Below are 27,515 nucleotides of genomic sequence, written 5' to 3'. Positions count from 1 at the left end.
CAGTAGATTATTTGTTCCAACAAACTTTAGTGACCAAATGGTATATTTTAATACAGTTGGCTGAGTGATGAGCATTGGGAAGTGGGGGTTGCTGAGGTCTTTCACATCCACCTGACCAAGGGCAACACACAAAATGCTGCCGGAACTCAGCAACTCAGGCAGCGTCTATGGAGAGGAATGAACAGTTGATGTTTTGGGCTGAGACCCTCCATCAGGACTAGAAAGGGGGAAGAAGGCAGAATAAGAAGGAGGAGGGGAGGGAAAGGAGCACAAGCTAGCAGGTAATAGGTGAAGCCAGGTGAGGGGGAATTAAGTGAAAAGGTTGGAGGTGATAGGTGGAAGAGGGGAATGGGCTGAGGAAGAAGGAATTTGACAGAGGAGAGTAGACCATGTGAGAAAGGGAATGAAGAGGGGAAAATTGCAGAGGGACGTGATAGGAAGGGAAGGAAAAAGGAAGGGGAAGGAGGAAATCCAGAGTGGGGAATGGAAAAGGACTGAAGGGGAGGGGCAAGAAATTACCGGAAGTTGATGTTCAGATTGGAGGCTATCCAAGCAGACTATGAGGTGTTGTTTCTCCAAAGTGAGATTGGCCACATGCTGGCAGCAGAGGAGGCCATGGACAGATGCATCAGAATGGGAATTAAAAAGGATGGCCACTGGGAAATCGTGCTTGTTTTGGCAGATAGAGCGAAGATGGCCAACAAAGAGACTCAAGGTCCTGTTTAATGCTGAAGGGCAGCACCTCTGACAGTTCAGCATTCTTTCACTGCGATGTAACTCAAGATTGTTTTTCTAGAGTCACTTGAGACTTGAAACCGCATGCTTTATGACTCAAGAGGCAAGGATGCTGTACTAACGCACAGCTGACACCTGTAAAATGCATCAGTAAGGTAATATGTGACACTAGTAAAGAGATCTACAGGGGAACTTGTGGGGGGAAAAAGGAGATAAAATTGATGTGCAGCCAGACAGATTAGTCAGCATGAGAGTTGGGTTTGGGCTTCAGCCATCTGAAGAAAGAAAGATCAAATGGGTGTAAGGTGAAAGCAGAGAGAGTGACACACACAGAGTGAGAGAACAGAAAAGAAGAGAAAGCAGGAAATGAATTTTACTTTTGTATTAAGCATTGCATGTGTAATGTGTTGAAAGGTATAATGCTCCTGTCATTATGAAAAAATGCAACCAATGACACATCATGAATAGTATAATGGCTGAGTTGAATATTGCTTGCAAAAATCCTGCAGCATGAGACACACCATATTTGTAGCAGTTACTCGAAAACAAACCAAAATGCTGAGAGGTTGAGGACGGGTGTTGACACTCTATGTATAATGTACACTTCCAAATACTGAGTTCCAAGTCAGAAAAAGTACTCTCAATCCCTTATCATGAAGCCAGCAGAGACGAACGATCTTATCAAAACTAAATTATCAATGTAATGGAATAAAAGTAATTAGTGTTAAAGTTAGCATAATTAAACGTAATTAGTGGTCAACAAACAAACATCATCCCTGGCTTGCTCCCTATGGCTGTTAAACTAACGGAAACAAACTGAATACGTGACTACAGTCATTTGCTTCAACTGCGCCCCAATCCAGAAAACAAATTACTGCAACCCGTAAAACACACAACAGAAAATAGCTACATGACTCCTACAATATTGTTCTATGTTCATATTATATCCAAACTGGAAGGCTGAAGAACAAACACGAGGAAATCTGCAGATGCTGGAAATTCAAACAACACACACAAAATGCTGGTGGAACGCAGCAGGCCAAGCAGCATCTATAAGGGGAAGCACTGTCGAAGTTTTGGGCCGAGACCCTTTGTCAGGACTAACCGAAAGGAAAGATAGTAAGAGATTTGAAAGTAGTGGGGGGAGGGGGAAATGCGAAATGATAGGAGAAGACCGGAGGGGGTGGGATGAAGCTAAGAGCTGGAAAGGTGATTGGCAAAAGTATTACAGAGCTGGAGAAGGGAAAGGATCATGGGACAGGAGGCCTCGGGAGAAAGAAAGAGGGAGGGGGAGTAAGCACCAGAGGGAGATGGAGAACAGGCAAACAACTAAATATGTCAAGGATGGGGTAAGAAGGGGAGGAGGGGCCTTAATGGAAGTTAGAGAAGTCAATGTTCATGCCATCAGGTTGGAGGCTACCCAGCTGGTATATAAGGTGTTGTTCCTCCAACCTGAGTTTGGATTCATTTTGACAGTAGAGGAGGCCATGGATAGACATATCAGAATGGGATGTGGAATTAAAATGTGTGGCCACTAGGAGATCCTGCTTTCTCTGGTGGACCGAGCGTTGGTGTTCAGCAAAACGGTCTCCCATTCAGCGTCAGGTCTCACCAATATATAAAAGGCCACACCGGGAGCAGCAGACACAGTATACCATACCAGCCGACTCACAAGTGAAGTGTTGCCACACCTGGAAGGACTGTCTGGGGCCCTGAATGGTGGTGAGGGAGGAAGTGTAAGGGCAGGTGTGGCACTTGTTCCGTTTACAAGGATAAGTGCCAGGAGGGAGATCGGTGGGAAGGGATGGGGGGGGGGGGGAACAAGTGGACAAGGGAGTCACGTAGGGAGCGGTCCCTGCAGAAAGCAGAAAGTGGGGGGGAGGGAAAGATGTGCTTGGTAGTGGGATCCCGTTGGAGGTGGAGGAAGCTATGGAGAATTATACGTTGGACCTGAAGAACAATCTTCTTTTTTCCCATTTGCCTTTTGAGACAGTCTTGGTGGCATTATTAGCTGTAAGTTCTCACCACTCTTGATGTCATCATTCACCCTCTCTGAACATCAACAAACTCTGGGTATTGAAGCTTTTAGCCCTGTGCCTTAACCAACCACTAAACTCTGAATGCCATCTCAAGCTGAGTCAGGATATACAGAATACTTCTTAATGCTACACCTTTAAAAGTCCGCTTTCTCTCCTTATCACCAGCATAGCTTTCTCATCTTTTCCCTTTTTTGATAGACACTTAAACAGAAAAAGCAGAGAAGGATATGGTCCTAATGTGGGTAGATGGGACGAGTGAGGAAAATGATTGGCAAGGATGTGAGAGTCCAAAGACACCCTTCCTGTGTTGTACAACTCCTGTTCCTCTTTCCGCAGATATTGATTGTTTCCAGCAGTTACTTTTTATTTCATATTTCTAGCATCTGCAGTTGTTAGTATTTTCATTTATACAGATGTGGTCTGCCGGTGGTGACTGGTGGTGTTTCACTGGGATTGGTGTTGGGACCCTTTCTTTTCATATTATATATCAATAATTTGGATGAAGGTATTGGTGGCTTTGTGCCCATTTATGGACAATGTGAAGATAGGTGGAGGAGAGTGATGAGGAAGTAAGGTGTCCGCAGATGGACTTCAGACAGATTGAGAGAATGGGCAAAGAGGTGCCGGGTGCAATATAGTGTATGGAAGTGAATGGTCATGCACTTTGGTAGAAGGAATAAAGACACAGACCACTTTCTAAATGGGAAGGAACTTTAAAAATCTGAGGTGCAAAGGAAATTCGGAGTCCTCAGGAAGGATAGCCTCATGGTTACCTTGTAGATTGAGTCAGTAGTAAGGAAGGCAAATGCAGTGCTCGCAGTTATTTCAAGAGGACAAGAATACAAAAGCAAGGATGAAATGCTGAGGCTTCGTAAGGCAAAGCTCGGAGTATTGTCAGCAGTTTTGGGCCCCTTAGCCAGAGGGTAGTGAATCTGTGGACTCTTTGCCACAGATAGCTGTGCAGGCCATGTCATTGGGTATATTTCAAGCAGAGATTGATAAGATTATTGATTAATCAGGGCATCAAAGGTTACAGGGAGAAGGCAGAAGAATGGGGGTGGGATAATAAATTAGCCATGATGGAGTGGTGGTGAAAATTCTCTGGGTCAAGTGGCCTAATTCTGCTCCTATGTCTAATGGTCTTACAGTCTGATCATTTTATTGAATTCAGATGGCAACTGTCTCCATTGAGATCCACTGTATTTTTCCATTTGTGTCCTTCACAACCAATGGGAGAGGTGTGAAGCTAGAAAGTAGTATTTGAAATCAATTAAGTCTCTGTGTCTGCAAGAATAGCTCTTTTAAACTTCTTGAGGCACTTCAAAGGAGAATTGCCAAGTGAAGTGACAGAAAAGCTTCAGAGAGATATCAGCCAAATGCAGGCAAATTGAGCAAGTTTAGAAAGAAAGATTAGTTTAATATGCACCTGGAAACAGAGTGAAATGTGTCATTTGCGTCAATGACCAACACAGTCAAGGATGTGCTGGGACAGCCTACAAATGCCACCATGCTTCCAGTGCCAACATAGCATGCCCACAACTTGCTAACCCGTACTACTGCCGGAGGAAACAGAGGGAGAACATGCAGCTCCTCAGAGACAGCGGCAGGAATTGAACCCCTATCAGTTGCGCTATGCTAGCTAAATGGGAACTGTGGGCCTTGATTGGGCCAAAGGGTCTGTTTTCATATTGTATGACTCTCTGATATTGAAAGAGATGACTGAAACCATGGTCAGAAAGAAATAAGACCAAAAGACATAGGAGCAGAATGAGGACATTTAACCCAATAAGTCTGCTCATTCAATAATGGCTTCTCAACCCCATTCTCTTGCCTTCTGTCTGTAACCTTTGATACCTGATGGATCAAGAACCTATCAATCTCCTTTTTAAATATACCTAATGACTTGACCTCCACAGCCATCTGTGGCAATGAATTCTGTGGATTCACTTCCCTCTGACTGAAGAAGTTCCTCTTCATCTCCATTCTAAAGGGACATTTTAAATTTTGCTGTAAAGGCAAAAAGGAGTGATGCAGACTTTTTGGAAGGGAATTCCTGGACTCTGCTTAGGGAGTCACTGGTGTTGGAGGAATGAAGGTTAGGAATGTGCATGAGGCAGAAGTTGGAGGAGCATGGGGGTCATAGAGAGCTACAGGGTTGCAGATGAAGCTTTAAAGTTCAAAGTCAATTATTATCAGAGAAGAAGGATCAGAATCCAGTTTATTATCACCTACAGGTGACGTAAATTTGTTAAATTCGCAGCAGCAGTTCAATGCAATACAAAACATAGAAGAGAAAAAAAAAAATAATGAATAAATAAGTAAATCAATTACAGTATATGTATATTAAATAGATTTTTTTAAATGTGCAAAAACCAGAAATACTACATGTTTAAAAAAGTGAGGTAGTATCCAAGGGCTCAATGTCCATTTAGGAATCAGATGGCGGAGGGGAAGAAGCTGCTCCTGAATCGCTGAGTGTGTGCCTTCAGGCTTCTGTACCTCCTACCTGATGGTAACAGTGAGAAAAGGACATGCTCTGGGTGCTGGAGGTCCTTGATAATGGACGCTGCCTTTCTGAGACCCTGAAGATATCCTGGGTACTTTGTAGGCTAGTGCCCAAGATGGAGCTGACTAGATTTACAACCCTCTGTAGCTTCTTCTGGTCCTGTGTAGTAGCCCCTCCCCCTCCCCCCCCCCCCCCAAACCAGACAGTGATGCAGCTTCTCAGAATGCTCTCCATGGTACATCTATAGAGTTTTTGAGTGTATTTGTTGACATGCCAAACCTCTTGTAATTCCTAATGAAGTATGTATAGTCACTGTCTTGCCTTCTTTATAACTGCATCTCCACTTCTGATCCCTCTGACGATTGGTATGTGTTCCTTTGTCTTACCATTCCTGAAGTCCACAATCAGCTCTTCCTTCTTACTGACGTTGAGTGCCAAGTTGTTGCTGTGACACCACTCCACTAGTTGGCATATCTCACTCCTGTACGCCCTCTCGTCACCGTCTGAGATTCTACCAACAATGGTTGTATCGTCAGCAAATTTATAGATGGTATTTGAGCTCTGTCTAGCCACACAGTCATGGGTATGGAGAGAGTAGAGCAGTGGGCTAAGCACACACCCCTGAGGTGCACCAGTGTTGATCGTCAGCGAGGAGGATATGTTATCACCAATCTGCACAGATTGTGGTCTTCCAGTTAGGAAGTTGAGGATCCAATTGCAGAGGGATGTACAGAGGCCCAGGTTCTGCAACTTTTCAATCCGGATAGCGGAAATGATGGTATGAACAGTACCCTGACGTAGGTGTTTGTGTTGTCCAGGTGGTCTAAAGCCTCTGAGATTGTGTCTGCTGTACCTCTTGCCATACATCATCTTGGGACTGTGCCATTATGTGTAGGCAAGTGACAACATCATTTGGAAAGGGCTTTCAATCCAAATAGTCCTTGGCAATGGTTAATAATTGGCAGCAGGTTAGGATCGGAAAGGACAACAGCAAGAGACAAACAGCATCCTGTAACTCCAGCAGCTAACTACACTGACGGTTCATGTTATTTCCATCTGAGCCCTCTTTGTACCTTGGGAGCGGTTTTAGAAAGACGACATCCATATTAAGGACCCCTCCACCCCCCCACAACCACTTGGGATATGCCCTCTTCTCATTGATACTGTTGGGGAGGAGGTACAGAAGCCTGAAGGCACACACTCAATGATTCAGGAATGGCTTCTTCCCCTCTGCCATCTAATTTCTAAGTGGACATTAAATCCATGAGCACTACCTCACTACATTTTATTTCTGTATTTTTGCAGTACTTATTTTAACTTGTGTATATATCTAATGTAATTCAGTTTTTTCTTATATTTATTTATCATGTATTTCATTGTACTGCAGCAGTAAAGTTAACAAATTTCACGACATAAGCCAGTGCTTCAGTTCAACATTCAACACAATCATCCCTCAGAAACTGATTGGAAAGCTGAGCCTACTGGGCCTGAACATTTCCCTCTGCAACTGGCTCCTAGACTTCCTGACTGGGAGACCTCAGTCAGTCCGGATCAGAGGCAGCATCTCCAATACCATCACACTGAGCACGGGGGCCCCCCCAGGACTGTGTGTTCAGTCCACTGCCGTTCACTCTGCTGACCCACGACTGTGCTGCAGCACACAGCTCGAACCACATCATCAAGTTCGCTGATGACACGACCGTGGTGGGTCTCATCAGCAAGAACGACGAGTCAGCTTACAGAGGGAAGATGCAGCGGCTAACGGACTGGTGCAGAGCCAGCAACCTGTCTCTGTATGTGAACAAAACAAAAGAGATGGTTGTTGACTTCAGGAGGGCACAGAGTGACCACTCCCCGCTGAACATCGATGGCTCCTCAGTAGAGATCGTTAAGAGCACCAAATTTCTTGGTGTTCACCTGGCAAAGAATCTCACCTAGTCCCTCAACACCAGCTCCATAGCAAAGAAAGCCCAGCAGTATCTCTACTTTCTGCGAAGGTTGAGGAAAGTCCATCTCATCACATTCTACAGGGGTTGTATTGAGAGCATCCTGAGCAGCTGCATCACTGCCTCGTTTGGAAATTGCACCATCTCAGATCGCAAGACCCTGCAGCGGGTAGTGAGGTCAGCTGAGATCACCGTGGTCCCTCTTCCCACCATTACAGACATTTACATCACACGCTACATCTGCAAAGCAAACAGCATTATGAAGGACCCCACGCACCCCTCATACAAACTTTGCTCCCTCCTGCCATCTGGGAAAAGGCACTGAAGCATTCGGGCTCTCACGACCAGACTATGTAACAGTTTCTTCCCCCAAGCTATCAGACTCCTTAACACCCAGAGTCTAGACTGACACCAACTTACTGCCCTCTACTGTGCCTATTGTGTTGTTTATTATTTATTGTAATGCCTGCACTGTTTTGTGCACTTTATGCAGTTCTGGGTAGGTCTGTAGACTGGTGTAGTTCTTTGTGTTGTTTTACGTAGTTCAGTGTAGTTTTTGAATTGTTTCATGTAGCACTATGGTCCTGAAAAACTTCTCGTTTTTACTGTGTACTGTACCAGCAGTTATGGTCGAAATGATAATAAAAAGTGACTTGGCTTGATGTTAAACCTGAATCTGATGCTTCCTACAGTGTTTATGAAACCTTATGCTGCCCAGGTCATCATAGCGAGCTTGACCTACTCCCAGTGGGGTTCTTGTCAGCTGGCAGTGCAGAAAGATGTGTACAGAAATGGGCACAGAAAGGGTTAAAGGCTGTCATACACTTGTCTGCTTTTAGAGGATGACCTTGCTCCTCAGCTGCTGTGGGGTGGGTAGGCACTACCCAGCAGAAAGTTGTGCATATTCCTGATGAGTGTTCGCTGCCTTGTTACAGTTACTTGTTGCTCGATCCATTACCAACAATTTTTACTCAGCCATTACCTCAGTCTGCTTGTTGTTAACAAACTCAAGTTATCTGCATTGAATATGCTACAAGGGTTATTTTCTTTATATTTCAGCGAATGAAAAGATTGAAGATATCAATGGCTGTCCGAAGAATCGATCACAGATGGTAAGTGGCCCGTTTTCTTTTCCTCTTGCCTTTCAGACATTGGTCTCTTATTTTAGAAAGGTTTATTTTCAGAACAGTTAGACTGTAATAGGTTTTCAAGTAATCCAGCATGAGTCAAAATTGGTGAATTGAGGTATTTTAATCCAAATAAAACAACCTAGTTCATCATTTGTTTGGATTATCATGTGAGAAATATTTCAGACAGAATAAAACATTAGGCCTTTCAAGATTATTATTCAATGAATAGCTGTGGAACTCTTGTTGTGAAAATTTCAAGAATACTAATATTCCCTTTTTTGTATTAATGTGCACAAACTATTTTTTGTTTGATTGATCCATATTTCAGAATGCTCTTTATATTTTCTAATTTGGGTTTGCATCCTAATGATTAGTGGCTGAGGTAAAACAAAAGTACCAATGGAATTTAAAGTTTTATAACTGAGAAAATAATCTACTCCTGATCCCCATTTAGAATTGCTATGGCTGAGACAAGAATGGAAAATCAACTTAAAGTTAGTTGGAGAGTCAGCGATGAGATGACTAATGAGCTGACTCAAAGAGTAAGAAATAAATGACTGTCATGCTCAAATGCCTGGATAGATGGTGAATGTATAAATAAGCAAAGGGGAAAACTTGGAGGTTCCAGTGGGGAAATTCTGTGAGGAAGCATAGCAAGTCTAACAGTTAAAACCCCACTCTCTGTTACTGGATGGAGGTATGCAGTCCTCTTTAGCTGAAGAGATCGTCACTATTAATTCACTTCTGCACTGTGATCTGGGTGATCTTCTTGTAATCAGCATAAACAGAGGATAGCTGTTTGGAGCAGGTAGGTTTTTAACTGAAGCTGGTCTGGACTAAGCATTATTTACTTGTTTGTTTATTTATTATTAATCTTATTTGCACAGTTTGTCTTTTGCATTTTGTTTGTCAATCTTTCTGCGTAGTTTTTCATTGATGCTATTTTTTTTTCTACTGGGAATGCCCACAAGAAAATGAATCTCTGGCTAGTATATGATGGTACATTATATATGTACTCTGATAATAAATTTACTTTGAACTTTGACTAAGGCATAGAAGAATACTGTTGAGCTATCCTGAACAAGTGTACGGCATATACTCTGTATGTCCTTTTTTTTGATAAAAGCTAGAGGCTTCCTCCGAGCCTGTCCCCTGCACAAATCCAGTGATTTTCTGTGTGTGCTAACGTAGGTGCAAGGAGATCCTTCTCCCTCTTTACATTATATGTGGGAATATTGCCAGCAAGGTCAGCACTTCCCTTTAAACTTGTTTCAGAAAGCAGTTAAGAATCGGTGAACAGATTTCTTCCTCTAAGCAATACTAATAAACCAATTGAGTTTAGAATATAGACCATAGTACATCACAACACACTTTAGGCCCACAATTTTGTGCCAACCTTTTATCTTCCTCTAAGTGGACAAACAAGAGGAAAGGTCTTTGAACTTACTAATTGAATAGGACAATTTTCATTGCACACAGCACTGGTCTTAGTATGCCAAAAAGCTTTGCGCCATTTGATCCTTATAGAAACCAATGCCACTCATTTAATGCAGCTTTCCAGGCTTAGGATATCTATGCCTGTGAATTTTTTAGATGACCAAGAAAGCGCACCAGCGCCTCAACTTCCTCAGGAGGCTAAAGCATGTCCCCACTACGCTCATCTTTTTTGTAGATGCACCACAGAAAGCATCCTATTTCAATGGTATGGCAAGAGCTCTACCTGAAATGCAGAGAGCTGTGGACAGAGTTCAGCACTAGACGGAAACCAGCCTACCCTCTGCGGGGTCTGTCTATACTTCCTGCTGCCTCAGTAAAGCAGCCAGTGTGATAAAAGACCCCTCTCGCCCTGGGTATTCTGTCTTTTCCTTCCTTCTGACGAGCAAAAAGATACAGAATCCTGAAATCATTTATCACCAGATTCAGAATCAGGTTTAATATCACTGGCATACATTGTCAAGTTTGTTAACTTTGCAGCAACAATGCATGATGAGTATGGCAGAGGGAAAGAAGCTGCTCCTGTATCGCTGATATACAGCTTTATCCTGCTGTTATAAAACTATTTTTGGGTGGTGGGGTGGAGATGTGTTTCTACCAAAGAAGGTGTGAGGCACTCCTTTCCTCCGCGAGCCTGCAGGTCACTCTTGGGCAAGGTGTAGCACCTGCTTAGCCCCCCGATTAGGGTCACGTGAAGCCATGGAAGCAGATGGTGGATGGACATATGAGCAGCTGGTGCAGCTCACAAGTCCTGGTCATGCGACCACTGACCTGCCAAGTTCCTCCAGCACTTTGTGTGTGTGTAGCTTTCCACCTCTCCTAGTTTTCATTAAATCTAGTGCAGACTCTGGAGATGTGTAAACCTCATTCAAAATCACCCTCTGTTCAGATCAATAAATGTTTAATTCTAATGATTTACAATAATTACACTATATAGACAAACTCACGTGCACTTCACTATGCAGCTGAAATTTTGGCTTTATGAGATTTATTTTATTTAGAGATACAGCACAATAACAGACCCTTCAAGCCCAATGAGCCCGGGCCGCCCAATTACACGCACGAGACCAACTACCCTACTAACCCGTACGTCTTCGGGATGTGGGAGGAAGTCACGGGGAGAGTGTACATATTCCTGATAGTCAGTGATGGGAATTGAACCCGGGTCACTGGCGCTTTGCTAACCGCTATGCTACCGTACAGCCCCAACCCCATGCTATCAATTAATAACAATTAAGGGTGCAAAAGGCCATATATCCTTGCAAAATATGTCCAAACAAAAATAAATCCACCTTTAATATGGTTTCAGAGCTTCAACCTCCAGTTTTGAGTTTTGCTTTGAGGTCTGCCCATCCAGGAGCAGTTCTTCATCCTCAACTTCATTCCCAATCATTCATTGGGCTTGAATCTTATTCGCTGAGGCTGAAGGTTTTTCAAGTCAAAGTGTACAAGATTTCCAAGCCTCCTCTCTGTAAGGGGTGTTTATGTCAATTTCACTGAATGACAATGATTTTGTTTCATTATTTCCTTTGGTTGTACCTTAAGGAGTTTGGGCAGCTGATCATGAAAAGTGCCATGCAATTTCCTTAGCATGCACCATTTTTTTTGTGATTGCCTATATTTCAATTCAGATTTCAAGTCAGTTAAAATGTTGCCCAAATGTAAGCTGGAAAGTTTTCTATCTTGTCCAGGCATGACTGGGCATGCTTTGGCAGAGTGAATGCTGCCTGGCAGGACAGGATTTAGAAAGGATATAAAAACATCACTCACACACCCTTCCGTGCATTGAGTTTATGTGTATATCGGTTTGCGATCATGTTGATGTGTGTGCTCTACATGCATAGCATATACTGTAGTGTATACTAATTATAATAAAGTAATTGTGTTTTCAGGAGTATTTGTGATGGCAAGATGTGTCGCCACTGTTGCAACAGTTGCAATACTTGCGGAGAGCATACACTAAATCTCAAAGACAGAGCATGACTCCTCTTGTTAAGAAGGCCTATGACCTCTACTTTGGGTGTAAAATTGGTGACCAAGACAAAGCTTGGGTTCCTCACATTTGTTGCATTCCCATTGAGACTCCTTCCCTGCAAATCTTGGAGCAGTCAGTGATGAGCATTGTGAAAGGTTTCACCTTGTGGTCGTGGAGGAGAGGTATCAGGGCAACTGGAATCCATCAGTGCTGGCTGATTATTGTTGGACACAGTTCAGCTTGGTTCTGGTAGGCCAAAGGGCCTGTTTAAGTGCTGTGTAACCCCATGACACCTCCCATGGTCCTTCCATGACCTTCCCTTTGGCCTTCCTTAAAACTGGATTGGATTTCATTTTGAAGCTGCCTTTCCATATAACTGTGGAACCTTTTAGCACAGCTGATCCTTCATGCCCATGCAGATGAGTAAACTGATGCTTAAATCAAACCTTGTAGGTTTTGGCATATAAATTATTCAAATTGTTATTTAAAGTGTGAGGAAAGGATTCTCAACCAACCACATTTGAAGACCATGAGCTCCAGATGTCGCCCATTCATTCTCAACGTGAAACAACTTTTCCCAAGCTGCCCTCTAATGCTTTCCATATCTTCACTAATGATCAAATGTCCCCCCAGACTCCTCTGTTCCAGAGAAAACAATTCAGCCTAGCTGAAGTTCTCCAATCTTCAACGCACTTTAGTAGATCTTCTCAGCACAGGATTGTTGGATATTTTTGTTCTTCGATAAGCAACCTACCAGCCCACATCCCAAGAGATCAACTTATCTGCTAACTGCATCCAAGTTGTTAGCCAGATATATTTGAGAAGTGAGTCGTAAGGAAGAAGGGAAGTGTTTAAATTCAGATAACGTGTTTGTATGTGATTGCAATTTCTATTTATGCTACATGAGTGTAGAAGTGAGTTCGGTGTGGTCCTCAGGCCATTCTCACAACCAACTGATAAAGGGGATCCCAATATTCATGGAATAGAGAAGGGTGATGATTTCACCCAGACTCCTGCCCCTAATTGTTACTTAGAACTCCTCATGGAAGAGCATGACTGCTCAATTTGGCTGTTTCCAATGGCTGAATATTTTGGTCGTTCCATAGTGATTGGGAGCTGCTGTACTGCACCGAGTGGTGGTGAGAGTTGTGCCTGCGCTGCAATCTGCAACTCGCTGCAGCCTCTTGCAGTTCCCTCCTCCCTTCCTGCTCTTCGGTCCCCAATCTCTCCTTCCAAGTGAAACAATGCAGACTTTGCAGAATATTTTCAATTTAATTAGCCATGTACTTCGTTCGCAGCTATCTTCAAAACCAACAAAGCTGACCTAAGGGTTCCTGTAAGCAGCTGTTTCTTAAATAATATCCCACATTGTAAAAACACTCCCACAATAAAACCATACATTGGAGTTTCTCCTACTCTGCTGGTTATGCAGTTCCCCACTGGAGTTTTGATGTCTGTTCTTTTTATTTGTCAAACACTTCAAGACGTTTAGATCTTTCATAAGAATATATGTCCAAGGTGGCACTGGTCAACTACGGTGATGTGTTGTGGGCTGCTTACACGCGATTCTATTGTGTTTCTTGTATTTAATATAATTGCCCAGAAGAAAACCAATCGAGGTTGTGTATGGTGATGTATATGTACTTTCATAATAAATTACTTTGAGCCTTGAAATAGGAGTAGGTTACTTGGTCCTTTAAGTCTGCATTGTCATTCATCAGGATCCATGCCACAGCATCATTTTCCAGCACTAACCACATTTCTCTTTGAGAGGGTAAAACCGGACAGACCATAGGGCAAAACTGCTTGATAACTTGCTTGATAGAAGAGAGTGAGAACATCAACAGCAGAACATAGACAAAATGTTTAATCCTATCAGAGACGTCACTCTCCATCCCACCGACTTGAAATTTAAAAATAAATGATTTTCTCTCTTTCTCACTTTTGACAAAGAGTCTTCCTCCTGAAATGGTACCTGTTTCTCTTTCCATAGAGGTGGACTATTTCCAGGATTTTCTGGTTCGATTTTTGATTTACAACTGCAGTATCTTCGATTTTTAAAGCAGGAAGCAATATTCTGTGGTCAAAGAACTGTCTAAAGCAGAGGTTCCCAACCTGGAGTCCATGGACCCCTTGGTTAATGGTAGAGATCCATGGCATAAAAAAGGATTGAGAACTCCTGGTCTGAACTAAAAGGTTTAAAGCAGATTGTAGGCTGTGGGGAAGATAGATACAAGCTGCACATCTTTGCTGGGCAATGGATTACTTTGTCAACACTTCCAATTTTATTTTACAGTATTTATTTGTTTAGAGATACAGCGCAAAATAGGCTCTTCCAGCCCTTTGAGCTGCACCGCCAGCAATTCCCCTATTTTAACCCTACCTTAACCATGGGGCAATTTACAATGACCAATAACCTAATATCTGGTTTGTCTTTGGATTGTGGGAGGAAAGCAGAGCTCCCGGAGGAAACTCAAATGGTCACGGGAAGAACCTATACACTCCTTACAGGCAGCTGTGAGATTTGAAACCAATGACTGGTACTGTTGTGCATTGTGCGAACCACTATGCTACCATGCTCCCCAGTTTTCTCTCCAGTCTTTCTTAGCTACATTGTTGGTATTCAAGAAGTGTGGACTAGGATTAAGCACATCAGTTTATCTTTGGCGTGAGTGGCCGTGGTGCTTCTGGTGACCTCCCTCTATGCTGTGAATGCTCATTCATGATCCGCCACCAGAGACCTCAGAGTAGGCTGCATGTGACACAAGAAAATTCTGCAGATGCTGGAAATCCAGAGTAACACACAGAGAATGCTGGAAGAACTCAGCTGGTCAAGCAGCATTGTCGATGAAGAATAAACGGTCAGCATTTCAGGTCGAGACATTTCATCGGGACTGGAAAGTTTAATATTTGAGTAATATTGTAAATATGTTATTTGATTAAGTATTCTTTATTTGTTTACTTAATTCATAACTGCCTATATGTAAGGAGTAATGACTTACGTCATTATGCCGTCATACCATATTTGCATGTCTCATTAAAAGAGAAACTAAGCATATATGTTATCCCAGGTTTCCATGTTTTTCTTTCAATTAATGTTGTGTTTTGGATTAATGGAACATAACAGTGGTGATGAGTAAGTTTTAAAATGAATCTGAGAGGAATGCCTATCTGTTGAAGTGTAGCGAGACGTTCAAGTTTAAAAAAAAGCACATCACATTTTTTCTTCAGAAGGGGAGAAAGAGACAATTGAGTTTAATAGTAATATATTGAACTGTTTAATATATTAAATTGGTGATAATAATACATTAAAAAAAAGCAGAAATGGCTAGCTGCATCAAAAAGATAGGCATGCTTGATTGCACAATAAATAACTGGATCATGTATACTGAACAAACTGAGCAATATTTTAACGCAAATGAAATAGCTGATGAGAAATGGGTGCCAGTGCTGCTAAGTGCAATTAGTGGAAAAGCCTATGTTTTGCTTAGAAGTTTGACTGTTCCAACCAAACCAGCTGAAATTAGCTTTGCTGATATTATGAACGCAATGCAGCAACATTTAGAACTGAAACCACTTTTGATTGCAGAACAATTTAGGCTTCATAAGTGGAATCAAACGGAAGTGGAGTCCATTTCAGCTTGTGTGACTGGATTGAAGAGGTTGTCTGAGCATTATCGGTTCAGTGCATGGCTTAATAATGCACTGAGAGATCATTTAGTTTGTGGAATCTTACAAGACAGCTTTCAAAAACATCTCTTAACTGAAGCACGACTCACACTTAAAAGAGCAAGTTGAAATAGCTGTATAAATGGAAACAGCAGACAGGCGCAGTTGAGTTGCAGTCAGGAATGAGTGCCTGGCCAAACAGACGGTGTTACTGATAATGGCAGAATCTCCCAAACACCAGACCAATGTGGGTTTAAAAGTGAATCTTGCAGAAAATGTTGCAAAGTAGGACACATTGAAAGATCATGTCAGGCAGACAAAAATAAATGGACGGCAGAGTGAAGAGAAAAAGGTAAAAAGTCAAGTTGCATTTTCAAAAAGGCCACTAATCTGAAAACAACTGATGAAAAATCTGATAATGATGAGAGAGACACAGGACTGGGTATCCTTGAGATTTGCATTGTGAAGACTGAAAATAGATAAGTAAAATCGCTTATATTCGAAGTGAACGGTGTTAATTAAAAAAGCATTGGACACTGGTTTGGCTCTTTCAACCATTCCACAAAATAAGTTTGAACAGCATTTCAGTGAACTGAAGCCTACAGATGTCCAATAAAGAACTTATACTAGATAATGGATAACTCCTGCGGGAATGACATTTGTAACAGTGAAATACAACAACCAGCAAGGCACAGTGGGCTTGTATGTGGTTAAAACCAGGAGGGCCAGCATCGTGGGACTGTGATTGGCTGAGACAACTAGAACCTGATTGGAGATCCATCTGCCATTTACATGCTACATCCCCTGCAATAGAGTCAACTGAAAGTGAATCAAAAAAGGTACTGGAGATGCCACAGCAGTTTCAAGGATGGTACTGGAAAGCTCAAGCACATCAAGGGTAAAATAGTGTTAAATGAAATGCCACACCACAATTTTGCGAAGCTTTTCTGTTCCTTGATAAAGCAGCCACTGAGCTATATCACATGGAGGCTGAAGGAATTCTTTCCAAGTTTGAGTGGAGCTCATGAACAACACCAGTGGTCCCAATAGCCAAGACGATGCGTGTGTCAGGATCTGTAGTGATTTTAATGTCACTGTCAACCCAGTACTGAAAGTAGATCAATACCCTCTGTCCAGGACAGAGGATATCTTTGCAAATTTTCTGGAGAGAAACACTTCAGCAAAGTGGATTTAGCTGAGGCCTACCTACACCTGAAGATAGAAGAAGAGTCCAAAGTATTTCTCACGATCAGTAGTTACAAATGTTAGAGGAACTCCGCAAGTCAAGCAGCATCTATGAAGGGCAATAAACAGTTGACTCTTTGAGCCGAGTCATGTCATCAGGATTAGAAAGGAACCTTCTCGTTCTGGCTTCTGCTTCCTTCGTTTCCAGTCCAGATGAAAGTTCTAGGTCTGAAGTGTGGACTCTTTATTCCCCTCTGTATATATTGCCTGATTTGCTGAATATCTTCAGCATTTTGTGTCTCTCTCATCTCTGATCTTTTTCAATGGTTTCTAGCTCATTGTAAACTCAGCTGAGTCTACTCTAAAATCAAGCTCAGCCAATATCAACAATACATGCACTAACCTTTTTGAGATGTTCTATTGGGCACTTAATTTTCTCTGTTACTCTGACAGATCCATTGATTTGTTTGTCATTCAGAACCTCACTAGGGGCTTCTGCCAAACATATTTAACTGTCAGATTCCAGGTTGCAAATGACCAGTTCATTATACCTACACCTTGAGACAATTTCCTTAAAAGGAGCAAATGTTGTTAGCAGCGGTTTGGTTTTAACATGGGTGGCAATTGCAAATAGAGTCGTTTTGATTAACTGTCTATAACTAGATTTTCTGAAATTTAATACCTGTAATCGTGCTTATTTGAACAGACAAGCTCTTTAAACTGAATTAGAATCCAGGGCTTTTTGCAGTTGCTTTGCAAAGAAAATGTGTTTTTCTCTTTGACTTGGATGTCTTGCCAGAATCAGAATCAGGTTTAGTATCACCGGCAAACGTTGCGAAACTTACAATGCAATACATGATAAATATTTTTTTAAAACCCGATCTACAGTAAGTATGTATATGTATATTAAAAAGTAGTGAGGTAGTGCCAATGGGTTCAATGTCCGTTTAGAAATTGGATGGTAAAGGGGAAGAAGCTGTTCCTCAGTCGCTGAGTGTGTGCCTTCAGGTTTCTGTACCTACTTCCTGACAGTAACAATGAGAAGAGGGCATGCATATACTTTGCTTAAAAGCCCCTTGATTGCTACACGCATGATGAAGTACTTGACTTAAAACAATCTTGCATAAAAGTTTTTGCTTCCTGAAATGTTTTTGCTAACAGCTGTTCATGTGCAACTGGGGAATATTTTACCTAATTCTTATCAAATATTAGCAGAGTATTCTAGTCTTCCACATGCACTGTGTAGCTGACTCATCCTTCCTGGATGCAGTGTCGGTATGTTTGACTAATCACTATTATTCGCAACACCCTTTTAGCAAGCTTTAAATGAATGTTTCTCTATTAATTACACCATTGTCTGCTGGTTGAGGAAATGCTTTGAAAAGCATTTTTGACACAATAGAAATGCTAATGAGTTGTAGTCAGAGATGGGCAACGTTTAAAAATACTTGCGGGTTTCTTTTTTCTTGCACTTGACACTAGGCCCTGTCAATTTAGCAATTAATGTTGTGCAAATGTACCATAAATAGGAATCATAGGGCTTCCTTAATGTTGAGTTACTGCACACATATTGCTATACCAGACTGTAACTCGAGCTCAAGTTTGGCTACACCAGTCGAGGTAAAATATCCACATTATTGGGATTTATGACCTCTCCATAAATCTAAGAGTGAGGAAATGTACAAGGAAGAAAAGGAGTAATTGAAGATCAAATGAAAATAAAACTCAGTGTATCAGTGTTTAAATCAGAGGATGCAGAATACACAAGGAACGAGTTTGACTGTGTCGCCGGCCTGGAAAAGTGTTCATAATTAGAGAGTTGGTAGAATGTGAAGAATACGAGACGACAAATCAAAAACTGAGAAATGAGTGGTAGAAATTACAACGGTTGTTTGTCAAGAATTAAAGAAGGAATATTTACGAAATAGTGGATTTAAAGGCTGAGCAGTGTGCCTTGGGGATTTTTATAATCGCGTTTCCAAGTTTTTGTTGAATTCACAATTTGGGATCTGGTCACTGCTGTGAGCTCAGCATTTCTAGCCTCTCTAATTGTCCTCAAACTGAGAGGCTCCCTGGATGGATCATTTTGGGGACAGTGGAGAGTCAACCGTATTGGTGGACAGGATTTACATGTAGGTCAGACCAGGTAAGGATGGCAGATTTCCTCCCTTGAAGGAGATAAATTTAATGAAAATCCAATAGTATTGTGGTCATCATTACTGATGAATAGTTTTGGGTTTATTAACTGAATTTAAATTCCACAACTGCCGATGAAATTTGAATGGCTGAGTTTCTGGATTATTAGTCCAATAACTTTGCTCTTATACTTTAGTATAAGTTATTAGTCCAATAACTTTGCTCTGAGATTGTTTCAGAGAAATCTTGGCTGCCAGCATGTCCAAAGATGTACCAGTTAATGACATCATAGCGACAATAGAGTCATAAGAAGTACAGCACAGAAAGAGGCTCTTCAGCCCATCTAGTCCAAACGGAACCATTTAAAGTGCCTACTCCCATCGACCAGCACCAGGACCATAGCCCATTCTGCTCCTACCATCCATGTCCCTGTCCAAACTTCCCCTTAAGTGTCAAAATCGAGTTTGCATGCACCACTTGTGCTGGCAACTCATTCCACGCTCTCACCACCCACTGACTGTAGATGTTCCCTCTCGTGTTCCCCTTAAACTTTTCACCTTTCACCCTTAACTCATGACCTCCAGTTGTAGTCTCCCCCAACCTCAGTGCATTTACCCTATCTATACTACTCATAATTTTGTATACCTCTCTTAAATCTCCCCTCAATCTTCGAAGTTCCAAGAAATAAAGTCCTAACCTGTTCGATCTTTCCTTATAACTCAGGTCCTCCAGTCCCAGTAACACCCTTGTAAGTGTAACCTGTACTCTTTCAAACTTCTTTATGTGCTTCCTGAAGGTACATGACCAAAACTGCACACAATATTCCAAATTACGCCTCTAATAAATCTTCAACATAACATCCTATCTCCTTTACTCAGTACTTTGATTTATGAAGACCAATGTGCCAATAATCTTTGTTTAAGACCCTATCTACCTGTGCTGCCACCTTCACTGAATTATGGACCTGTATTTCCAGATCACTTTGTTCTACCACACTCCTCAGTGCTCTACTGTTCACTGTGTTGGACCTCCCCTGGTTGGTCGTCCGAAGTTCAACACCTTGCACTTGTCTGCATTAAATTCCATCTGCCATTTTCAGTCCATTTTTCCAGCTGATGCAGATCCCCCTGCAAGCTCTGATAGTCTTCCCCGCTGTCCACTGCACTACCAAACCTGGTGTTATTCGAAAATTTGCTGATCCAGTTAACCACATTATCATCCAGACCATAACAGATGACAGACAACAACAGAACCAGCACCGATTCCACTAATCACTGTCCTCCAGTCAGAGAGGCACTGGAGAGTACTACCACTCTGTGGCTTCTCCCACAAAGCCAATATCTAATCCAATTTACTACCTCATCTTGAATGCGGAGCGACTGAACCAACTTGACTAACCTCCCATGCGGGGCCTCGTCAAGTACCTTGCTGAAGTCCACATAGTCTGCCTTGCCTTCAGAGTGGGTTAATTGGCCATTGTAAGTTGTCCCGTGATTAGGCCGCTAGGGTTAAATCATTGTTTGGCTGGCACTGCAAACCGAAGGGTCAGGAGGGACTACTTCACACTCTATTTCTAAATGTGAGAGAGATTAAAGAATTTTTATGTCAAAATGCAGGCAGAGCTGGTGAACTGATTAGAATGCATGAACATCTGCATTCCTTATGCCATGTTTCTGTGAGTGTTTTTGAATGTTATAATGGCTTTTCTTTGATTTTCTGTGGAGTTGGAGCCCACATTAACTTTGGCAACTGTTCACCCAGTCTGCAATCTGTTTGAATTCCAGCAAAGATTCCAAAACTAAAGTGTTTCATAAGTCGACTTCCCTTACTCTGACCGTCAATGGGATAATTATAGAGACCAAGGATGGCAGATACTGGAACTTGGAGCAAAAGGCAAACTGCTGGGGGAGCTCAGAGCTCCTTGGGTCAGGTTGAAGCGGGGAAAGCGAAGGAGTGGTTGGAGTTTCGGGTTGTGACCTTGCATCAGGATGGAGGCACAGGGAAAAGTTAGCCAATGTGCAGAGGGAGGGATTACACAGGAAGGCAGTGGTTGGATGGTGATAAGTGGAACCAGATAAGAGAATAATGATGAGCATGTAGAAGCCTTATGGGTGAGGCAATAGGAAGTGGAGAGAAGAACCCCAGATGCATTGGTGTGCTGCTGATAAGTAGATGAAAATGGGAAAGGTGAACAGAGGCTATGGGAACCTCGGTGAACTGATTGGAATAGTAAAGGATCATGGTTGCTTTTTGTGCTGGAGATTAGATGAATGAGGGAGGATCTAATTGAAACTTGTTGAATATTGAAAGGCCAAGATAGAGTGGACATGGAGAGTGTGTGTTTTGTTTAATGAGGGTGTCTAGGACCAGAGGGCATAGCCTCAATACTAGGATGCCTCATTACAACATTGAGGAAGAGGAAATTCTGTAGCCAGGGTGTGGTGAATCTGTGGAACTTGATGGCTGCAGAGGCCAAATCATTGGGTATACTAGGGTATATAGGTTCTTGATTAGCAAAGGTACCAATGATATTGGGGAGGAGGCAGGAGAATGGGGTTGAGGGGGATAATAAATCAGCCATGATGGAATGGCAGAGCAGACTCAATGGGCCAAATGGCCTAATTCTGCCCCTATGTCATATGGTCACATGGGGCGGAGGTTGACTGATTTTGGAAGATGTGATGTTCGTGCCATTAGGTCGTCGGTTACCCAAGCAGAACATGAGCTGTATGTTCTTTGAGTCTGAGTTTGCTCCAGTATGGTGGTGGAGAAGGGCAAAGTCATTCAGGTCTGTGTGGGAATGGGAAGTTGAGTTGAAACTATGCCGTACTTCCCCAGGGATCTCAATCATTGATAAAGTGATGGAGCACAACAATACAATGTCCCTATGAGAATATTTATTTTTGAAGAAAAAGCCTTGGCTAGATGTATAAAAATATATGGTTTGTGAGCTCCTTATTTGGTCAACACTCTCAACTCTGAGTTACTTGAGGAAAGTTACAGCCTGCCAAATTGTTTCTGATAGAAGCTGGCATAAACTCAAATGTGCCAAAGGGCTGCCTTCTGCTCTGTGACACATCTATGAAATGTAATAAAATAACCACACTTTCAAAGTATTTTTAAGATGCACTGTTGTGGGAAAAGTATGTGAAGGGATCTCATGGGATTAACATTGACAAATTTTACTCAAACCTTCCGAAAACATTAAAATAAATTAAAGTCTGGGGCAATGAAGTTTTGCTATTTTGTTTCTCACTAAAATAGCTTGTGCTGCCTCCTAATTGACTCATTAGCTCCTGATATTTGATATAGAAGTTATTTGTACAACTGCTTTTCTGTCAGTTTTGTAATTCTGCTTGAATTTAAATAGCACCAATAGAAGTCTATTTATAGAAGAGTAAGGAGTTGTTGGTCATAGTTAAGTTCCTCAGCCACAGTCAGACAGTTGGTGTTTTTACAATTTGTTTATTAAGGACTTGTATGTCCCTCAAGCACAAATAATGTCACCTCTTAGTTTCCGCTGACATTTGCAAGGGAGACTAATTTATCAATGTTGATTAGACACTATTTGCTTCAGAATAATTTTAGTATTATAAAATTTGTGAGCTTTTGAAGACCAGTGTAAATAAACAAGTGTTGGATTATTCCTGGCTATGCAGTGAAGCTTCATTCTGAACCTTTTGCTTTGCAAGTAAAGGACCACCGCCATCCAGGCCATGCTCTTTTCTCACTGCTACCACTGAGAAGAAGGTTCAGGAGCCTTGGGCCCTAACCATCAAATTCCTCAATGAGCATGGATAACTTAAGTCACCTCACCATTGAACTGATCATTGAACACAACCTATGGACTCACTTTCATGGATTCTACAACTCATGTTTCTCAGTGATATTTACTTATTTAGTATTATTATTATTAAAAACATTCTTTCAGGTGAAGCTGGTAAAACCTAATGTGCGGGCATAGCAAAGCACACTTAATCCTCAATTGCTAGGAACTTTCTGACTATTCCAGTGGTGTTTGGTATTGTGGCTTTCTGAAGATTTACAGTACCTATAAGAAGAATTCACCCCCTTTGGAAGCTTTCATGTTTTATTGTTTTACAAAATTGAATCACAGTGGATTTAATCTGGCTTTTTTGACACCAATCAACAGAAAGACTTTTTCATGTCAAAGTGAGAACAGATCTCTACAGAGTGATCTAAATTATTTATGTATATAAAACACAAAATAATTGATTGTGTAAGTATTCACTCCCCTGTAATATGACACACTAAATCATCACTGGTGCAGTCAATTGGTTTTAGAAGTCACATAATTAGTTAAATGGAGATCATCGTGTATAGTCAAGGTGTTTCAATTGGTTGTAGTAAAAATACACCTGTACCTGAAAGGTCCAACTATTGGAGAGTCAGTACCCTGGCAAAAACTGCACCATGAAGACAAAAGAACACTCCAAGCTACTCTGCAGAAAGGTTATTGAAAAGTTCAAGGCAGGAAAGGATACAGAAAAAAATTCAAAGTCACTGGATACCCCCTGGAGTACAGTTAAGACAATTATCAAGTAATGGTAAGAATATGGCACAGCTGTAAATCTGCCTAGACCAGGCCATTCTCAAAAACCGAGTGGTCTTGCAAGAAGGGGACTTGTTAGAGAGGCCACCGAGAGACCTATGACAACTCTGGAGGAATTACAAGCTTCAGTGGATAAGCTGGGGAAAACCGCGCATACAACAACTGTTGCCCAGGTGCTTCACCAGTTGCAGCTTTATGGGAGAGTGGCAAGGAGAAAGCCACTGTTGAAACAAATTCACATGAAATCTCAGCTAGAGTTTGCTAGAAGGCACTTGGGAGTCTCTGAAGTCAGCTGGAAGACGGTTCTATGGTCTGATGAAACTAAAATTGACCTTTTTGGACATCAGACTAAATGCTATTTTTGGCATAAGCCAAACACCACCCTTCATCATAAACAAACCAACCCTACCGTGAAGCATGGTGGTGGCTGGATTACGCTGTGGGGATGCTTCACTGCAGCAATCCCTGGAAAGCTTGTGAAGGTGGAGAGTAAAATGAATGCAGCAAAATACAGGGAAATCCTGGAGGAGAACCCGATGCAGTCTGCAAGAGAACTGCGACTTGGGAGAGGATTTGTTTTCCAGCAAGACAAGGACCCCAAGTATAAAGTAAGCTAGAGAGCAGGTTTATAACTAGTTAGAACTATAGTGAACTTAGACAGTCACCTTGAAAAATGCCTTATTATTATTATCATTATTATTACTACAGACAGACATACTTTATTGATCCCGAGGGAAATTGGGTTTCATTACTGCTGCACCAACCAAGAATAGAGTAGAAATATAGCAAAATAAAACCAGAAATAATTAAATGATAGTAAGTATTTATGCCAAGTGGAAATAAGTCCAGGACCATCCAATTGGCTCAGAGTGTCTGACACTCTGAGGGAGGAGTTGTAAAGTTTGATGGCCACAGGTAGGAATGACTTCCTATGACGCTCAGTGTTGTATCTCGGTGGAATGAGTCTCTGGCTGAATGTACTCCTGTGCCTAACCAGTACATTATGGAGTGGATGGGAGACATTGTCCAAGATGGCATGCAACTTGAACAGCATCCTCTTTTCAGACATCACCGTCAGAGAGTCCAGTTCGACCCCCACAACATCACTGGCCTTGCAAATGAGTTTGTTGATTCTGTTGGTGTCTGCTACCCTCAGCCTGTTGCCCCAGCACACAACAGCAAACATGATAGCACTGGCCACCACAGACTTGTAGGACATCCTCAGCATCGTTCGGCAGATGTTAATGGACCTCAGTCTCCTCAGGAAATAGAGAGAGCTCTGACCCTTCTTGTAGACAGCCTCAGTGTTCTTTGACCAGGCCAGTTTATTGTCATTTCATATCCCTAGGTGCTTATAATCCTCCACCATGTCCACACTGACCCTTTGGATGGAAACAGGGATCACCGGTGCCTTGGCCCTCCTCAGGTCCACCACCAGCTCCTTAGTCTTTTTCACATTAAGCTGCAGATGATTCTGCTTGTACCATGTGACAAAGTTTCCCACCGTAGCCCTTATTGTTATAATTATTATTATTGTTGTATTTCAACAGTTTGTTTTATGCCCTTTGCTGGCTTGGCAGTATTTGTGTGTAGTTTTTCATAAATTCTAATATTCTATAATAACTTTACTTTGAACTTTGAAATGAGACTTTCAGACTCAGAAGGGGAAAGGAAAAGTTTGGTTGATAGAAATGCCAATTTTCTCCAGAGGTTGAAGTTGAATATTGTATTTAGAATTTAACTTTGAAATTTTTATTCTTAGCACAGTCATCCTTTTTTATGATCATCATTATGCTTTCTGTTTTCTTATTTTATTTATTTTATTTTATTTTCCTTGCAGTTTATGTATTTTAAGATTAATGTCTTTAAAAACAAGAGACTTTAATACGTATTCAGATGAAACTAGCTAGTAGATTTAGGGCTCAAAATACTCATGCTTAACAACATGCACGATTGAGGCACAAGTGAAGAATCATCACCAAAAGATCAGAAGGATTACTGAAACACGGCTCAGCTATAGAGTTAATGTGAAACTTACTGAATAGTCTCCTGTCACAGTAGGAGTAATTGAGAATAGTTGGCGTCAGCTGGTGGAGCTGAACTAAGGCCAATTTGTCAGACCTGTGATGGGAATATGCACCACATGTCTTTGATGGATATTGAGTCATCTTGCGTTGGAGCTGAGCATCTGAGATAAGAATGAGTGAGTATATACACCCCCTCCATATTACAATGAAGCATATGAGCAGAATTTGGCCATTCAGTCCATCGAGTCTGTTCTTCCATTTCACTTTACCTGATTAATTATCCCCCTCAGCCCCGTTCTTCTGCCTTTTCCCCATAATCTTTGACACTCTTACTCATCAAGAGCCTATCAACTTCTGTTTTAAATATACCTGATGTCTTAGGTTCCACAGCCATCTGTAGCAATGAGTTCCACAAATTCACCCCCCTCATCTCAGAGGGTAAAAGAAATTCCTTCTCATCTCTGTTCTTAAAGGTATGTCCTCGTACTCTGAGGCTGTGGCCTCTAGACCTAGACCTGCTTTAGGAAACGTCCTCTCCATGTCCAGTGTTTCCAGGCCTTTTAATATTCAGTAGATCCTCTCCCCCACCCCCCAATACACTCATCACACTCATTCTCCGAAACTCTAGCAAGTACAGGCACAAAGCCATCAAATGCTCCTCATACATTAACCCTCCATTGCCTGTGAATTCAAAAGAAATGGGATCATATTTGGGTTTGTTTCACTAATATACTCCCTGATGCCAAGTCAATAAATCCAAATCCTTCAAATTCCTATTGGGCTGTTGTGGTTTTTTTCAGGTATAACTGCAGCAGCAGTGGCAAACACTATTTACAATTGCCCTGTACTCAGAAGAATCCATGTGTAAATGTATCATAGGCACAAAGGACAGATGAATTGACTATTGTCTTTGGCAAATGTTTGTGCCCAAACCATTGTGTAGCACATAAACCCTTGCACTACCTCCTGGAATTTTCCATGTTTGTTTAAATACCAGACAAAGCAGGAGGAGGCGGGATTTTTTATTCCCTCTTTTATCATCACATTTAGTGGTTTCTGAAGTACTGAGTAGAAAGGGAACAGGTGAGCTTCTTGAAGTTTTATTGTTGGTTCATGTGTCAGGGAACAGCTGAGGTAGTAAACCCATCACTCAGTGCAATCGCTGTTATTTTTGCTCATCAGAATCAGGTTTATTATCACTGCCATCTGTTGTGAGGTTTGTTGTTTTAAGGCAGCAGTACAGTGCAAGACATGCACTGTAAGAGTAATACATGCAAGATGCTGGAGGAACTTCAGTACTTCAGGCAGAATCTATAGAAATGAATCAACTATTGGTGTTTCAGGCTGTGACCCTCCATCAGGACTGTAAATGAAGGGAGAAAAAGCCAGAATAAGGTGGGGGAAGGGAGTGTTAGGAAACAAGGTAGAAGGTGATACGTAAGTAAAACCAGGTGAGGTAAAAGATAGGTGGGTGGGGGGGAGGGAGGAATGAAGTGAGAAGCTACCAGATGATAGGTGGGATATGTAAAGGACTGAAGAAGAAGGATTCTGATAGGAGAGGGATTGGACCATTGGAAAAAATAATGGAGGAGGGGCACCAGTTAGAAATGATAGGCAGGAGAAGAGGTAAGAGGGGAGCCAGAGTGGGGAATGGTAGAGGAGGGAAGAGGGAGTGTGAAAAATTACTAGTAGCTTGAGAAATTATCATCAGGTTGGAGGCTACACATACATAATATGAGGTATTGCTCAACCACCTGAGAATGGCCTCAACATGGCAGCAGAGGAGGCCAAGGACTGACATTTCAGAATGGGAATGGCTTAAACAGAACTGAAAGCCACAATGTCAGGGATTTGCGGACCTGTCTGGGTATTGCCCTTTCTGCCACATTTTGGCCTCTGAGCAAGTGACTCGAAGTCTTTACAGATCAGGATCTCATTGGGAAATATAAAAGTTAGTTATTTTTAATTATGCTAAGAGTTAAGTAACCAGATTGACTGTTTCAACACTTGTGATGTCTCAACAGTGAGCAAGCACAAACAAGTTTGCACAAACTTGAAAAAGATCAACACGGAATCAGTTTCAGTGACAGAGTACCTGAG

The 27,515-nt window shown here is 41.9% G+C and overlaps 1 protein-coding gene across 1 annotated transcript in view; it reads left to right on the top strand.

Moving 5' to 3' along the window:
- nav2a (neuron navigator 2a) overlaps positions 1-27,515 on the top strand; it is a 498,795-nt gene that overhangs the window by 118,888 nt on the left and 352,392 nt on the right. The window contains exon 3 of the mRNA XM_059976038.1: positions 8,286-8,338. Coding sequence (XP_059832021.1) covers positions 8,286-8,338 — 53 coding nt within the window. The remainder of the gene's footprint in view (positions 1-8,285; positions 8,339-27,515) is intronic.

The sequence above is a fragment of the Hypanus sabinus genome, chromosome 7, assembly GCF_030144855.1.
Source record: "Hypanus sabinus isolate sHypSab1 chromosome 7, sHypSab1.hap1, whole genome shotgun sequence".
Taxonomy (NCBI): Eukaryota; Metazoa; Chordata; class Chondrichthyes; order Myliobatiformes; family Dasyatidae; genus Hypanus; species Hypanus sabinus.
The sequence above is the reverse complement of the archived record's forward strand: the minus strand, read 5'-3'. Positions and strand labels throughout refer to the sequence as shown.